The sequence below is a fragment of the Ranitomeya imitator genome, chromosome 8 (assembly GCF_032444005.1).
Source record: "Ranitomeya imitator isolate aRanImi1 chromosome 8, aRanImi1.pri, whole genome shotgun sequence".
Classification (NCBI taxonomy): Eukaryota; Metazoa; Chordata; class Amphibia; order Anura; family Dendrobatidae; genus Ranitomeya; species Ranitomeya imitator.
Genome location: NC_091289.1, coordinates 53,243,208 through 53,259,072, shown reverse-complemented (window position 1 = coordinate 53,259,072; position 15,865 = coordinate 53,243,208). Strand labels below are relative to the sequence as shown.

At 42.1% G+C, this 15,865-nt stretch overlaps 1 protein-coding gene across 3 annotated transcripts in view; it reads left to right on the top strand.

The window, feature by feature from the left end:
• IPPK (inositol-pentakisphosphate 2-kinase) overlaps nucleotides 1-14,876 on the top strand; it is a 126,867-nt gene extending 111,991 nt beyond the window's left edge. For 2 of the 3 annotated variants that reach the window (XM_069736919.1, XM_069736920.1), the window contains 3 exons: nucleotides 2,703-2,805; nucleotides 4,309-4,388; nucleotides 8,433-11,157. In XM_069736919.1, coding sequence (XP_069593020.1) covers nucleotides 2,703-2,805; nucleotides 4,309-4,388; nucleotides 8,433-8,655 — 406 coding nt within the window. In that variant the 3' untranslated portion in view covers nucleotides 8,656-11,157. Of the gene's footprint in view, nucleotides 1-2,702; nucleotides 2,806-4,308; nucleotides 4,389-8,432 lie in introns of all 3 variants that reach the window. The other variant, XM_069736918.1, reaches the window with a different exon arrangement.
• The last annotated feature ends 989 nt before the right edge of the window (nucleotides 14,877-15,865 follow it).

Below are 15,865 nucleotides of genomic sequence, written 5' to 3'. Positions count from 1 at the left end.
TAACCTCCCTAGATGTGGACGGAAAAGAAAAATTGACAAGAGATTTCAACGCAAGATTGTGCGGACGTTGGATAAAGAACCTCGACTAACATCTAAACAAGTTCAAGCTGCCCTGCAGTCCGAGAGTACAAGTGTCAACCCGTACTATCCGTCGGCGTCTGAATGAAAAGGGACTGTATGGTAGGAGACCAAGGAAGACCTCACTTCTTACCCCAAGACATAAAAAAAGCCAGGCTGGAGTTTGACAAAACTTACCTGAAAAAGCCTAAAACATTTTGGAAGAATGTTCTCTGGTCAGATGAGACAAAAGTAGAGCTTTTTGGGCAAAGGCATCAACATAGCGTTTACAGGAGAAAAAAGAGGCATTCAAAGAAAAGAACACAGTCCCTACAGTCAAACATGGCAGAGGTTCCCTGATGTTTTGGGGTTGCTTTGCTGCCTCTGGCACTAGACCGCTTGACCGTGTGCATGGTATTATGAAGTCTGAAGACTACCAACAAATTTTTCAGTATAATGAAGGGCCCAGTGTGAGAAAGCTGGGTCTCCCTCAGAGATCATGGGTCTTCCAGCAGGACAACGACCCAAAACACACTTCAAAAAGCACTAGAAAATGGTTTGAGAGAAAGCACTGGAGACTTCTAAGGTGGCCAGCAATGAGTCCAGACCTGAATCCCATAGAACACCTGTGGAGAGATCTAAAATTGGTTGTTTGGAGAAGGCAGCCTTCAAATATCAGGGACCTGGAGCAGTTTGCCAAAGAATGGTCTAAAATTCCAGCAGAACATTGTAAGAAACTCAGTAATGGTTACCGGAAGCAGTTGGGCGCAGTTATTTTGGCTAAAGGTTGTGCAACCAAGTATTAGGCTGAGGGTGCCAATACTTTTGTCTGGCCCATTTTTGGAGTTTTGTGTGAAATGATCAATGTTTTGCTTTTTGCTTCATTCTCTATTGTGTTTTTTCATTTAAGACAAATTAAATGAAGATAATAATACCAAATAATTTATGTTTACAATCATTTTCAGGAAGAAAATGAGTATTATCTGACAGAATTGCAGGGGTGTCAATACTTTTGGCCATGACTGTATACGTTCTCCATCATTCTCCCATGCGGATTCCCAAATATTGATTTTTAAAAATGCACAATATTTTTAGGGACTTGGTTTGGAAGAAGAGCATTCCTAGAATTTTTAATTTTGAAAAGCTTCAATTACCAAAAGATCAGGGGGGATTACTGCTGCCACATATGGGGGGCTATTTCCGAGCCTCCCTATTTCAACACTTTAGGGGGTGAGTCCTGGAGGGGACGCATGAAGCCGGGACATCAGTGCTAAAACACATGGGGGGGGGGGAAGGAAATTTGCTACTAGCACTTCTGGAACCCCTTAAATTTAAGGGTTGTTCAAGATGACTCCTTACTTTATTTCTTAATAGTAGATGTAATACTTATGTTCTGGTCCTGTCCCCAACTGGCTGAATTATGGGAACCTCCTGTCAGAGATTTAGTCTCAGAAGTGTTTGGCCTCCAAGTTCCTCTTAATCCCAAGACCTGTATTCTGGGCCTTGTTGGAGACGAGGTAGGTTCGGCACCAACTGACTATTGCCAAAATACTCTGCAAAGTCAGGAAGTCTATCGCTAAGCATTGGTTGGCCAAGGATCCCCCATCGGTAGACAAAATGACCTAGTTTTTCAGTCACACAACGCTGATGGAAAAAAGGTTTCTATTACAAGGGAAGAAACGGCTAAATGTGTAATTCTCAATGTACTAATACTTTAATATTATTTGATTCCATGTTTTGATGTGCACCAGAAAGGGAGGGGAAGTTTGTTGGGGCTGTGGTTGGGGTGGAGGGAGGCGGGTGGATGGGTTAAATTTGTGCAAATTATATATGTACAAGATGTATAATGATCGTATTTTCTCCAAATGCTTGTCGCTGCTCTTGATGAATGTTTAAATGTTTCTTGATAAAAAAAAATAGAAAAAAAAAAACTCGCAAACTTTTAGGGGTACTTGAGTGTTCAAACTTTTAAAGTTCCAGAAACCACTATCTTGGCTTTAACCCTGCTGTTGTCTTCCGTCAAAAACGACCGACCTTGAACTTCAATATTCTTTAAAATATTCAAGATGCGGCTCTGAAACCTGTGGCCGACCGACCCATCCTCATTTAAGTCAATCAACCACAAGTTTCAGAACCACATCTTGAACACCCCAAAAAATACCAAAGTTTAAAATCGGTCTCCCCAGACCGAAGACAACAGCAGGGTTAATGTCTTCTATAAATGCAGTTGAGTAATATTTTATTAATGGCGTATTGTGGCTTCACGTGTATTCCATGTATGATAATGTGAATCGTTTAGAAGAGGCTTCATCCAGCAATGGATGCCCAGGAAAGGCAGTGTACAGTGGTCTTCAGTGCATACGTACCTGAACCTTATGCCCAGCACAGACATGGGGTCCTCGCTGCTCTGTATGAGGGTTTCTCCATTACATATGTTATCATAGCTTCTAGATGAGCAGCCATGAACAAGTAAAGCGACTAATTCTCCCTGTGTTGGACGTACAGCGACTTATTGACGTTCAGTGGCCATATATTAGATACAAGTATATAGCGTACTGTGCAATTGACAGTATATGAGCTGAGGAGAACTACAATGCACATGGTCGTTTGCTTCCTTATAACACGTTGCATTAATCCTTTTTCAGAAGTCCTCTGCTATTGGATGGACCTTATGATGAAACCTTCTTTGAGAGGCTAAAGGATCTGTCTCTGGAAGATGATGGTAGTGTGGAGTACGCAGTAACTAAGGTAAGAGACCACGCTCCCTGCTATATATTCCTTATGTTAAGTGGGTTTTCTGACTTTGGTCACTGGGGGAAAAGTTCATAAAGTAATGAAAAACACAATACATACCTGATAAAATCCACTGACTTTGCTGCCTCTGGCGGTCTGTTCTGCGGCAACAACACTTCTGATTATCCACGTGAGTCCACAGGTATTTTATGTCACCACCAATCAGTAGCCACGATTGAGTCTTGTGCACAGAAGTACTGCCAACCCCAGATGAAGCGATAAATGCGAAACGTGCACTGGCCGACAATAACTACTTCTACATGAGGGCCTCTTGCTGTCAAATCCAACGATTTTAGACAAAACATCTCAGCACACAACAATTTCATCCGGGTGCACAGCAGCCATAGCAGACGTAAAAGCGTAAATCGTAAAAAAGCCGGCATTCTGTCGTCCTACAAAGAATTCTTTCAAGCAGGACAGAGTGACGGCTATATATATATATATATATATATATATATATATATATATATATATATATATACATACACACACTCTTGTGGTAGTGTAACTTTGGTTGATGTCCGCCATATTCTGCCTCTGTTGTGCTGTGGACACCCATGTGAGTGCCATTACTGTCCTGTGATTTGTGCTATTTAGATACCAGCCGCTTACTACGCCTTTCCTGCTTTTGCTTACACATACTTTCCCCTATGCTGGCTCCTCTATTCTCTCATTTTGTTCTAGTCTCTTTCTTATATCACCTTTTATGTATTTAATGTATTTTTCTATCTTACCTTCTGCTGTCATAAAATCTGATAAGAGATTTCTGGGCTGAGAAGAAAAGTCTGCAGTCAGGCTAACTGCAGACTGCCGAATTGTGAAAGTGTGTGATGAGCTCAGTGTCAGGATTCCCCATGTGCAGTCACGTGACCCCCAAGTACACGATTTATATAGTTGTGGTCACTTGCCAAATAGGTTTCTCATAAAATATTGAGAGAAATAAAAGAAGAGTCTAATCAGCACATGACTGCAGCTCTATAAATGTCATACTGGAGGGTCACACAACGGCCCACCCGCATGGGGAATACAGGGGAATCATGACAGTGTGCTCATTGCACATTGTCACACTTTCAGCAGTATGCAGTTACACAGATTGACTGTAGACTTTTCTTCTCATCCCAGAAAATCCTTTTAATAAAATCTTAATCTTATTGCAATAAGTCTTGAACTTATCCCCCGATTTGGTGCTAGTATCAGCGTGCAAGACTTTGAGCTTTTGTTTGATGACCGAGAAGTTGATAAGATAACATAACAACTTCTGTTAAGTTAAGCTAAATTCAGGACACATTCCCTTTAACTATGTAGATTGTAAGAAATGTGTTAATGGCGTAGCTATTTTTTTTATTTCTAATATGCTCCTTAGAGGCGTCCCACTTGGAGACGTGTGAGTCCTTTAGAGAGAGCACAGCAGGGTGTGAGCACTTTATGGCCACTTTATGGATGTCTTCCTATTTTCAGATTCAGCAATACCGAGTAGCAATGACGGCCAAGGATTGTTCCATAATGATTGCCCTTTCCCCCACTGTTCAGGAGGAATGGTAAGTACATATAGTTAGGCATTAACTTCTCTGCCGCGGTCACAGATAATTACAGGGCCAGTGACTGTAACCACGATATTTGGCAATAGCACATTGGCGATGATATGACCACTAGATGTGGACATTGGTACCAGTCACTAGATATTCCATTATTCGGGGTACGAGGATGTACCAGTGAAGATGGCTCATCCGCGCTGACCGTAATAGAAATGTACCAGATTATTAGCGGAGCTGCATGGTTGAGGGATTGTCTAGTAAAGTAATGCAGAGTTGGATAGTCGATAACTACTATAGGAAGTCTTCCATTTCCACGAATTTAAAGGGTTCGTTCACTACTGGAAAGCACCCTGCTTAATCACTTCAAGGCCCCACAGAAAACAAGAACAATCTATCATCTCCTCCCACGGCGGCACCTTTCCAACAATCTAATGCACTGCAAAACCATTGCAGTGTATTAGATGAGTGATCAGACAATACTATAGTTTGTCCCTTCCTAGGACAAAATTAAAAAGTTAAAAATAGTTTTTAAAAATGTTTTTTTTAAATCACAATGAAGAGCAAAAAAAAAATGAAGAAATGTTATACCAATAAATACACGTAATGTAAAATCAAAAATAAACAAAGTACACATTTGGTATCGCTGCATCCGATAACTGTCCCATTAGTTAACCCTTTCGGTGAACACACACACACAAAAAAGGATCAAACATAGCTTTTTCATGATACCGCCGAACAAAAAGTGGAATAAAACGCAGTCAAATGTATATAAAAATGGTACATCTGAAAACATCATTTTGTCCTACAAAACACAATCTGCCATACAGCTTCATCAGTGGAGAAATAAAAAAGCTATAGTTTTCGAAATATTGCAATGCAAAAAGAATTTAAAATAAGACATAAATTTGGTATTGCTGTAATCACACTGACCTGAAGAATAAAGCCGTCTAATCACTTATACCGCACGTGGAACGGCGTAAAAAATAAAACCAATTCTTCACCTGCTGTTGATTTGTTAATTCTGCCTTCCAAAGATCGCAGTAAGGCTCGGCTCACATTTATCCTGAACTCTGGGCTGAGCACTTACACCGGGGTTTCTGTGTAAATATCTGAAATACGTGATTCAGACGGAACCCCCGGCAGAAGATTTCCTATATGGAGGCACTCTGGACACTGTCTGGCCTATCATCCGGCGCTGTCCATCTTTTTAGGTGTGCATAAAAGCATGGTCGGCCACAGTTTTGTGTACATCTGAAGAGAAGGATACCGCTAAACAGAGGCCAGGTGGAGTCCAGGGTTAACTCTGCTGCCTCATGATAGTGATTGGATTCCTCACATCATTCGGAGATTCAGATGAAAATCCCAATGTAAGTGCTCTGTGTAGAGCACTAGGTAAATGTGATTTAAAATAATCCCAGTAAAAGCTTCAATTCCGTCCATAAAAAAGCAAGTCTTTACTCGGGTCCATTGTCTGTTAACAGAAATATAGGGGGCTTAACGTTACTGGAAACACACAGGCTCTGGAAAAGCTAAATGGTTCCTCACCATCAAAAGAAATCCAGCGAATTATGTACTCCCAAATCCAAATGTCCCCCTCCTTTCTGAGCCCCACAGTGTGCCTTAATCTCATTCAGCATCCACATGATTGGCATTTCTGTATCTATGAGAGCCCCCTTAATATACGGGGTGCATGGCTCCAGAATCGTGATCTGGGCATAACATACTGGGCACTAGAATGGCACATTTTCAACATCTATTGCTGTTTATTTCTGGAAAACACCCATGGAGTCAAAATCATCACTACATCTGTAGATAAATTACCAGATGGGTGTAATTTCCAAAATGAGGTAACTAGAGGGGGTATTCTGCTCTTCTAGTACTTAAAGGGAACCTGTCGCCCCCAGAATCGAAGGTGAGCTAAGCCCACCAGCATCAGGGGCTTATCTACAGCATTCTGTAATGCTGTAGATAAGCCCCCGATGTATCCTAAAAGATGAGAAAAAGAGGTTAGATTATACTCACCCAGGGGCGGTCCCGCTGCGGTCCGATAGGCGTCACGGTCCAGTCCGGGGCCTCCCATCTTCTTACGATGACCTCCTCTTCTTGTAGTCATGCTCCGGCGCAGGCGTACTTTGTCTGCCCTATTGAGGGCGCTGGAGCCACAGCGTATACAAGAAGAGGACGTCATCGTAAGAAGATGAGAGGCCCTGGATCGGGCCGCGACGCTCATTGTACCGGGACCGCCCCTGGGTGAGTATAATCTAACCGCTTTTTCTCATCTTTCAGGATACATCAGGGGCTTATCTACAGCATTCCAGAATGCTGTAGATAAGCCCCTGATGCTGGTGGGCTTAGCTCACCTTCGATTTTGGGGGTGACAGGTTCCCTTTAAGGGCTCTGTATATGGAGTCCGCAAACTATTCTAGGAAAATCTGCACTCCAGGAGTCAAATAGTGGTCTATCCCTCCAGAGTCTCGCTGTGTGGGGCTAAAGCAACATTTTTGTGGGAAAAATTTCACTGCTTTCAAAATGTTGCTCCTTCCTTTCAGAGCTCGGCAGTGCGCTCAAACAGTAGTTTCCCACCACGCATGGGATATTGGCATACTCAAAAGAAATTGAACAACAAAGATTGGGGTCCTTTTTCCTCCAGTATTTACTCACCACACATAGGGTCATTTAGGCACATCGGGGGCTATGCAAATTTAACATGGTGTCCCCTATTTATTACAGCCAATTTTGTGCTTCAAAAGTCAAACAGTGCTCCTCTTCTTCCGAACCCTGATGTGTTCCCAAATAATAGTTTTCCCTCCACATATAGGGGCATCGGCGTATTCAGGACAATTTGCACAGCAAATGTTGGGGTCCATTTTCTCCTGTTAAACTTGTGAAAATGAAAAGTTTGGGGCTAAAGAAACCTTTTTGTGGGAAAAATGTATTTTTTTTTTTATTTTTTTTTTTTATGGCTCAACTTAATCAAATTCTGTGAAGTATCTGTGGGTTCAAGGTGCTCACGGCACCTCTAAATGATTTCCTAGTTTCCAAAATGGGGTAACTTATGGAGGGTTTCCACTGTTTAGGCACGCTAGGGGCTCTGCAAAAGCAACATGGCATCCACTGTTTGTTCCAGCCAATTTTGTGCTTCAAAAGTCAAATGGTGCTCCTTCCAAGCCCTGCAGTTCGCCCAAACAGTAGTTTTCACCCACATATGGGGTATCTGCGTACTCTGGAGAAATTACACAACAAATGTTGGTGTCCGTTTTCTTTTGTTTTCCTTGTAAATCTGAAAAATTTTGGGCTAAAACATTTTTGTGGAAAACTTAAGTATTACGGTATCAAACATTGAAGTTTATAGTGTACAGTACAGTGTTGAAGATGGTTGATGCATGATTAGTATTGAAGGGACATCTGTCACCCCTAAAACAAAAATTAAACCACTAATCCTCTATAAAAATCCTACTTGTGGTATAGATTTTAGTGGTTTAGTTAGGCAAAACTATTTCATTTGAAATTGAGGGTTCTTTGGTGCTCCCTTGGTGTGGCCAAGAGCTCAGTGCATCATCATGTCCTTTCAATTTGCCTTCTGAACCCTTTGTCATAAGTTGGTTGACAGCACACAAATCTGAACTTTGGCTCCTGTCTGCGGCTACTGCTCGGTACTATACTGGAGCCGGTAATAACACTGTGAGCATGGCTGGATAGCTGCAGTGTCTGTGCTGGAGTTCAGAGGCACTGATTGACAGCAGGAAAGTGAACGCTGCCTCAAAGCAATCAAGATGACAAAATGCTTCGTATGCAAATTGAAGGGGCAGCATAATGGTGCACCGAGCACTTGGCCACACCAAGGGTGCACTCATTTGCATATAAAATATTTTTGCATAAACTTTTCTTGCAACTAAACCTCTAAAATCTATCCTACAGATATATAAGTATGTAGGGGCTTAGTCCCTATAAAAATCATAAGTAGCATTTTTGGGGTGACACACTCCCTCCAAGTCTTTAGTCCTGTCATTTCCTTGCGTCACATCAATCTGTGTTCTCTTGTTTCAGTTTTGATTCTAGACCCTTAATAAAAGCCTCAAGATCCAGCTTTATGTATTCAGTTTCCATCCTGGATTTGGACTTAAAACCCTATGAGAACATCCCCCACCAGTACAAGCGGGACAGTAAGATTGTTAACCATTACCTTAGCCTTCAGAGCCGGGAGGAGCCGAGCACCTCGCTCATCTTTCCAGAAAGAGAAGACTGCACCCTGCTCCTGCACCAAGTATAGTGCTGAGATGTGGTTTTTAGTAGCGGAGAATGCCGTCACTTTATCTCGCTGATTCAGCATGCCGGGCGCTACACTTCCTTATATTGCAGAGGCCAAAATTACTCATTTTGACAATTTTTTTTAATTTTTGAGAAGCGGGAAAGGGAAAGACTCGCTCGATGAGATGAACTGTAGATGAAGCCTTTGCTCCTCTTGCTGGTTTGATACATGAAGATAGACTACAAAAGATTTGTAATATAGATTTGTAAGATTACCGAGCCTTTATATACCTGGGAGACGAGCTGCCGGTAATTAGATGAATCCTGGTCCTTGGCATTCATTCTGCTGCTTTCATATAGAGTGCCTAAGGAGAGGTCCGGGCAAACCTCTACTGAGCCTTCTACGAAGGCCTGCGCTGTGTCCGGGTAAGGCCGTGTGTGCATCTACGTACAGGCTGTGGTTTTATAGAACGTGCAATGCAAAACACATCCGATCTCCTTACTGTTCACAGATGGTTGTCTGCATCCATAATCCTCGCCCATTGTTCTTTTGCTCTACCTTCACCAGGAAAGACGTCTGGAAAGTTGCTCTGCCGTGGTGCAGCCCGAGTTTAGCTTCTGTAAATGCAAACTGTGCCCAAACCTTGAAGTTAATGTGGGAATAATGAATTTGCACCGTGTCCCATGTCCTCTGTGATGTCGGTGCAGCAGTGAGCCTGGTATTGGTTGCTAATTCCGTATACCTCTGAAATGTAACATCATTCTTGTATGATAACGTATGTCTAGATTTTGGAGCTTACTGCTTTTACATGAATTTATTTTTTTAGGCCCTTAAAGGTTGTAATGGGGTCTCCTGCCTAAGACACCACTGATAGCTCCAAACCCTGCTGAGAACGGTGCAGTTCCGGAGGTAGAAGCTCTTCGTGCACAGAGCAGTGTACGGAGCCATACAGTTACTATGGAGCCATACACTGCTCTGTGCACTCACGCAAACATTGAACCATTCTAAGCCGTGTTTTCAATGATCATTCTGAATTTTGTTCCTTAAACCCCTACTGGTCTTCAGGATATTTAAGGGCCTACGGAATATAAAAGACAACGAAGTTTAGTTACACTTTAAAGTAACCATCACATACTTCTGTACCATATTCTGCCACCCCCACTTAGGTGCTAATTTTATTTCAAGACTTGAGCTAAAGGGTTTGTTCAGCATGGAACTTTTTTTCTCCTTATTCTGGACACCCCTTTAAATGGCAAACATCTGGCAACAGATTCCATTTATTCTGAGAGCAGCATTACGTCGCAGTTGAGGCCCTTATTCCAGCGATGCATCACTTACTGGGCCCCTTGCTGTCTTTTTGCTCTATAATCCGTTTTCTCTGCTGCAGATCTAGCAGTGCTCTGAAGGCTGAGCTGTGTGTAACCCCGCCCACACCACTGATTGGCAGCTTTGTTTACACTGGCAGAAAGCTGCTGTGGGGGTGGGGTTATACAGCGCAGTTGACTAGTAGGCATGAGACATCTAGTCATATAGTGTTAATTTCCTGCTGATTAAAACACTGATTTTATTGAAACAGCAGCACACAGCCCAGTAAGAGACACATCGCTGGAATTGGACTTTGTGCCCCTACATCATGCTGCTTTCAGATTCCATAGTAAATACCTGCTGACAGATTCTCTTTAATGCCGGAGGACTGCTCATGTCAGATCACTGGTGCATGTGTAGCTCTGCCTTCCTCATTCACTGCTTTGTCTACTCGTTAGGCTTCAGGATTACACATTAATCCTGCTGTCACGGCATAGTTCACACAGCTGCACTATTCTGTATCTGGAAATAAAGAACCACTAATACCTGCAAGTGTGAAGTAAAGTTCACTATGTGGCTGGTCTAAGCCCACAATGCCCAGGAACCTCTGACATTTACGGCAAGGTTTAGGCTATGTGCACACGTTGCAGATTTGACTGTGGAATTTTCTGTGCAGATTCTGCATTTCTTGGCAGAAAACGCAGGTCAGAATCTGCGCCTTTTTTTGGTCTGTGCACACGTTGCAGATTTTTGTACAGATTTCTTCCTTTTTTTTACCCCTGCGGATTTCTGTTATGGAATAGGTGCAGAAACGCAGCAGATCTGCAAAAAGAATTGCCATGGTCCTTTTTTGAATCTGCTGCGTTTTCTGTGCAGATTTTTCCGCACCATCAGCACAGCACTTTTTTTTTTTGCCATTGATTTAGATTGTACTGTAAATCACTTGCGGATCCGCAGCGTTTCGGCGCAGAAAAAAACTCTGCGGATCCGCAGGAGATCTGCAACGTGTGCACACAGCCTTAAAGTGAACTTTCCGCAAGCGATATATTGCTAAACCTCATAATGATGCCTACGTTTTGCTAACTTGCCAAACTATAAGTAAACTAATTAGAGCGTAGTTTTCTAACAATGTAATCTTGACTGCAGCCATATTAGGCTCTTAGACACTAATGAGTTTGTTTACTACAAATTTCAATAAAAATTGCAAACATCTTCAAGTAAATAGACAACATTTAGTGTTTTATCCCAAGTCTAACTTATGCCTTACTACTTAGTTAAATGCCCAATTTCATGACTTAGGGGGTTGTCCGCCTTTTGGGAACATTTTCTGAGCTCTTCTCTGCTGGTTTATGATCACAGACCCCATCAAAGTTGAATGTTCAGGGAAACCGAGCCAGAAACAAAGTCAAACTGGGCACAATTTTTAAGGAAATCTGATTGCAATATTGAGTTGTAGCACGCACTTCACAAAATGTAATGTGATCTGAAGGTAGTCACCCCCAAACAAACTAATGCTACAATTACACCTGCCTGATGGTGCTGACATTTCTGCTTGTATGTAGGGCGAGAAGATGGCGATTACCGTCCTTCCTTGTGTAACTTCATGGGGAGGGGGATTTATATATTTCCCCCAAAACTGTCATCCTGTAGCAAAAACCTCTTGAACTCGAGCTACAGTTTAAGTAATGGCCTTAGGTAGGGGGCAATGATGTGATATAGGGCAGGAGAGGAGCCGGAGTTTGCAGTCTGCTCCCTGCCCTTTATTTGGATTTTTCTGCTCGCAGACATTGATCTGGTAAGTGACGGTGTATTAGGGATTGAAACATGGTGAACTTTACTTCTGTATCTGTACACTGAAGGTACTTTTTAACTTTTTTTGTGATTGGTGCTCATGATGTTTTTTAGGGTCACATATATGAGATATTTACTGCACGCCGCTGCTATGGTTTATTTTTTTTTATTATGCAAAAAAAAAAAATAGATTATTACTAATATCTGTAAATTCTGTTCACTGCATCCCCCCCCCCCCCTTCTTTGTATAATTAAGCACTAAAGCTCATTCACATAAGGCACACATTAATGTCTGGGGAACGAAAATGTGGCCATCTACATCACTGACATTTCTGTAATGTAGATGGTGGTTATATAGCATTCATGCAGTGCATGGCCGAAGATATGAGGGCATATTTGGAATTTGGTGGAGGTGATGGTTTAGCAGTAGGGATGAGCAGATGCGTTGAAGTTTGGGTTCTGCTGAACTTTAGCCAAAGTTCTGTTCTGGCACCAGAGCTGTATCCAATCTTGAACCCGAACCTTAAAGAAATCAATAGGGATCTCTGTCTGTCTCTTGGTCTGTGTGTGTCTTTCTTAACACCATCAAACACATTAACGTTTCTCTTGAATCTCCTCCTCAACAAGTGATGAACATGTAGGCCCCAGCTACCGTTATGGATCTCAGAAAATTGATATAGATACATACACACACACAGCTCTGGCAAAAATTAAGAGACCACTGCACAGTTTTATATAAATCAGCTTCTCTACGTGTCTGGCAGCCATTCCATTCCAGTGTCAGTTGAATTCCAATCAGAGTACACCTCATTCTACTTAATAAGCTTCTGATTAGGTGATCACCTAAACAAATTATTATTTAACGAAGGAAAGTATAAAAACCCTGTTGTGGTGTTCACAATCCTCTTGCAATAGGACAAGCTGGATGGCAAAACTAGTGCTAGTAATATCCTAAAAGTAATAGGAATGAAAAAATAATTTATAACCATGCCAAAGGAGTTGAAAAGGAAAGTCTTGAGTGAGGAAAAGAAGGGCTCAATTCTGGCTTTACTAGCAGAGGCACACAGTGGGCATCATGTTGCCTCCATCCTTAAAATTTCTAAGACGGCAGTCCATTACAACAAGGTCAAGCCGCAGACATTGGGGACAACAAAGCTACAGATCGGCAGAGGGTGAAAACTGCTCTCCACTGACTGGGATGACCGTCATGTTATTCAAATGTCACTCGGCAACCGCAGGATAACATCGTGACCTACAAAAGGAATGGCAGCTGGGGTGAAGTGCACGGCAAGAACAATTCGTAACAGGCTCCTAGAGGCAGGACTCAAGTAATCGAAAGCTAGAAAAAAGCCTTTCATCAATGAGAAGCAAGGCCAGGCTGAAGTTTGCCAAAGACCATAAGGATTGGGCCATAGAGGACTGGAGTAAGGTAATCTTCTCTGATGAGTATAATTTTCAGCTTTGCCCAACACCTGGTACAAGCCACAGTGTCTTGCACCCACTGTGAGATTTAGTGGAGGATCGGTGATGATCTGGGGATGCTTCAGCAAAGCTGGAATAGGGCAGGTTGTTCTTTGCGAAGGATGTATGAATCAAGCTGCATAAAAAATTATTGTGGAAAAACAGTTGATTCCTTCTGCTCAGGTAATGTTCCCCAACTCTGAGGACTGTTTTTTCCAGCAGGACAATGCGCCATGAAACAGCTAGGTCAATCAAGGTGTGGATGAAGGACCACCACATCACAACCTTGTCATGGCCAGCCCAATCTCCAGACCTGAAAACCTCTGGAATGTAATCAAGAGGAAGATGGATAGTCACAAGCCATCAAACAGAGAAGAACTGCTTACATTTTTGTAGGAGGAGTGGCATAAAGTCACCTAAAAGCAGTGTGAAAGACTGGTGGAAAGCTGCCAAGACGCATGAAAGCTGGGAATAAAAATCATGGCTATTCCACAAAATATTGATTTCTGAACTGTTCCTGAATTAAAACATTAGTATTGTTGTTTCTAAATGATTATGAACTTGTTTTCTTTGCATTATTTGAGGTCTGCAAGCGATGCATTTTTTTTGTTATTTTGACCATTTCTCATTTTCAGAAAATAAATACAAAATTTATTGCTTGGAACTTCGGAGACATGTTGTCAGTAGTTTATAGGTATATCTTTGAGTAAAATGTGAATTGTTCTTTTATTCTATAAAGAGAAAAATCAGACAAACTGAACACTTTGCAGTGGTCTTTTAATTTTTGACAGAGCTGTATAAATATATGTATACTGACTGTGGCGTGTAATACGCAGCTCTGCTAAGTCCGTGCTGTGTACTACCAATGGCGACATGCGTTTGCATGTTAAAATCCCCTAATGGCTCTTGTTTTTTTGGTGGAGGGTTTAAAAAGTTTTAATCTGGGGAAAAAAGGCTAATCAAGTCAGCAATGACACGTACTATAACACAATTATTATTTATCCTGCACTGTGAAAACTGCAAAAAAAGCTAACATTTCCATTTTTGTTCATCCCACTTCACAACCCCCCCGAAGCGATAACGTTTTATACATTTGAAAATTGTACCATTAAATAGCCTAAAAAAAAAGAACTCCAAAGTATGTGTATATAGTGCACTAAAAACGGACTGCAATTGGCGATGCCCAAAGTTGTTGGAGAGAACGCGTCCTTATTGGTCTGAATGGGAGCTATATGTAATCCGTCTGCTCCGTGACTAGTGGTGACCTTATAATGCAAAAATGGAAGTATCTGCCAAAGCTGTTCATACATGGACAAGTCTTAAGGATGTGACCCGTAGCCTAAAATAAAGGGGGTCACCTCGCCGCCCTCCATGAGCGGCTGCAGGACACAACCACTGATCAGAAGAGATGTCCGCTATCTTCTGGCCATGCACTGCACTTTTATAGCTTTCTAATAAATGAAGGAAGGCTCCTCATCCCCCCCCATCCATTCTGGGCCTTGTCACTCAGAGCCTAGAAGTAGAACTCGGAAATACCCATGGGAACAGTCCCCTATTACACAGGGAACATTGCTGCAGGTAATGGATAAGAGGAGGCAAAGTGACCACTCGGGTTTACCTTACTGGGCTGAAATTACCCTACAGAAATTGTATTTTTATCATTTACAATTGTACTAAAGTGACAGAAAAAAAAAGAATTTTCCCAATTCTGCATGGTTTAGATTTTGGAGTGAGAGACCGAGCAATTAAGAGAAGTGGGTAATGCAGTTCTCTTAGTTTATGGTTTCTTCACTAAGGTACACAAAATAATTCTATTTGAATGGGAACCTTTAGAAGTAAATGCTCCTGTTTCTCAATTTTGCTGTTAGATGCTTATGTTGTCCCTTTGTAGTAGCTGGCCTCCATAACAGCAGTGCACAAACTGATCCATGAGACGCGACTGTGCATGTGTAACCATTGGAAAATGAGTAGTGATGAGCGAACGTGCTGGGATAAGGCGTTATCTGAGCATGCTCGAGTCCCCGTGGCTGCATGTCTCACGGCTGTTCGGCAGTCCACAATGCAGGCGCGAGGACTCTGAATATATTTTTCAAGCACGCCGAAGACACGCAGTTCACTCCTGAGCGTGCTCACTCATCACGACAAAAGCGCACTAGGGGGCGCTGTAACATATGTAAACTGCAATATCTATACACACTTTTTTTTCCCTATAATTACAGTTGCTGCTTCGCATGATCCAACAGAAAAATATACTGTTTAAATGACAAGTTCTCAGTGTATAAAATCTTAAGGAGCTATTGTTACCTTTGGCTGGATTAGTGGTTTGTGCTGGGGACTACATGAAATCCCATTTTGCCTCTCTGGGCACAGGGGCTGTAATGTTCCCACCGCGGGATCCATTTCCGATTCTGAATGCATCGGGTTCTCTTTATGCCGAACAAGAGCTGACGGATTACATCGTTTTTCAACATCTGGACGTTACATTGGTTGTGGGCAGTTACATACATAGAATTTGGTTGCAAATGAGTGTAATGTCACAGTAGACGTGCCTGCAGCCGAATATTCATATCAGTCTTTATTCTTAAAGATTATATCTACCGTCACGCGGTTTTGTTCTTATCCTAATACATCTTCTAGATCCTGCCTTTTGTATCTACAGCCCCGATTCAGACAG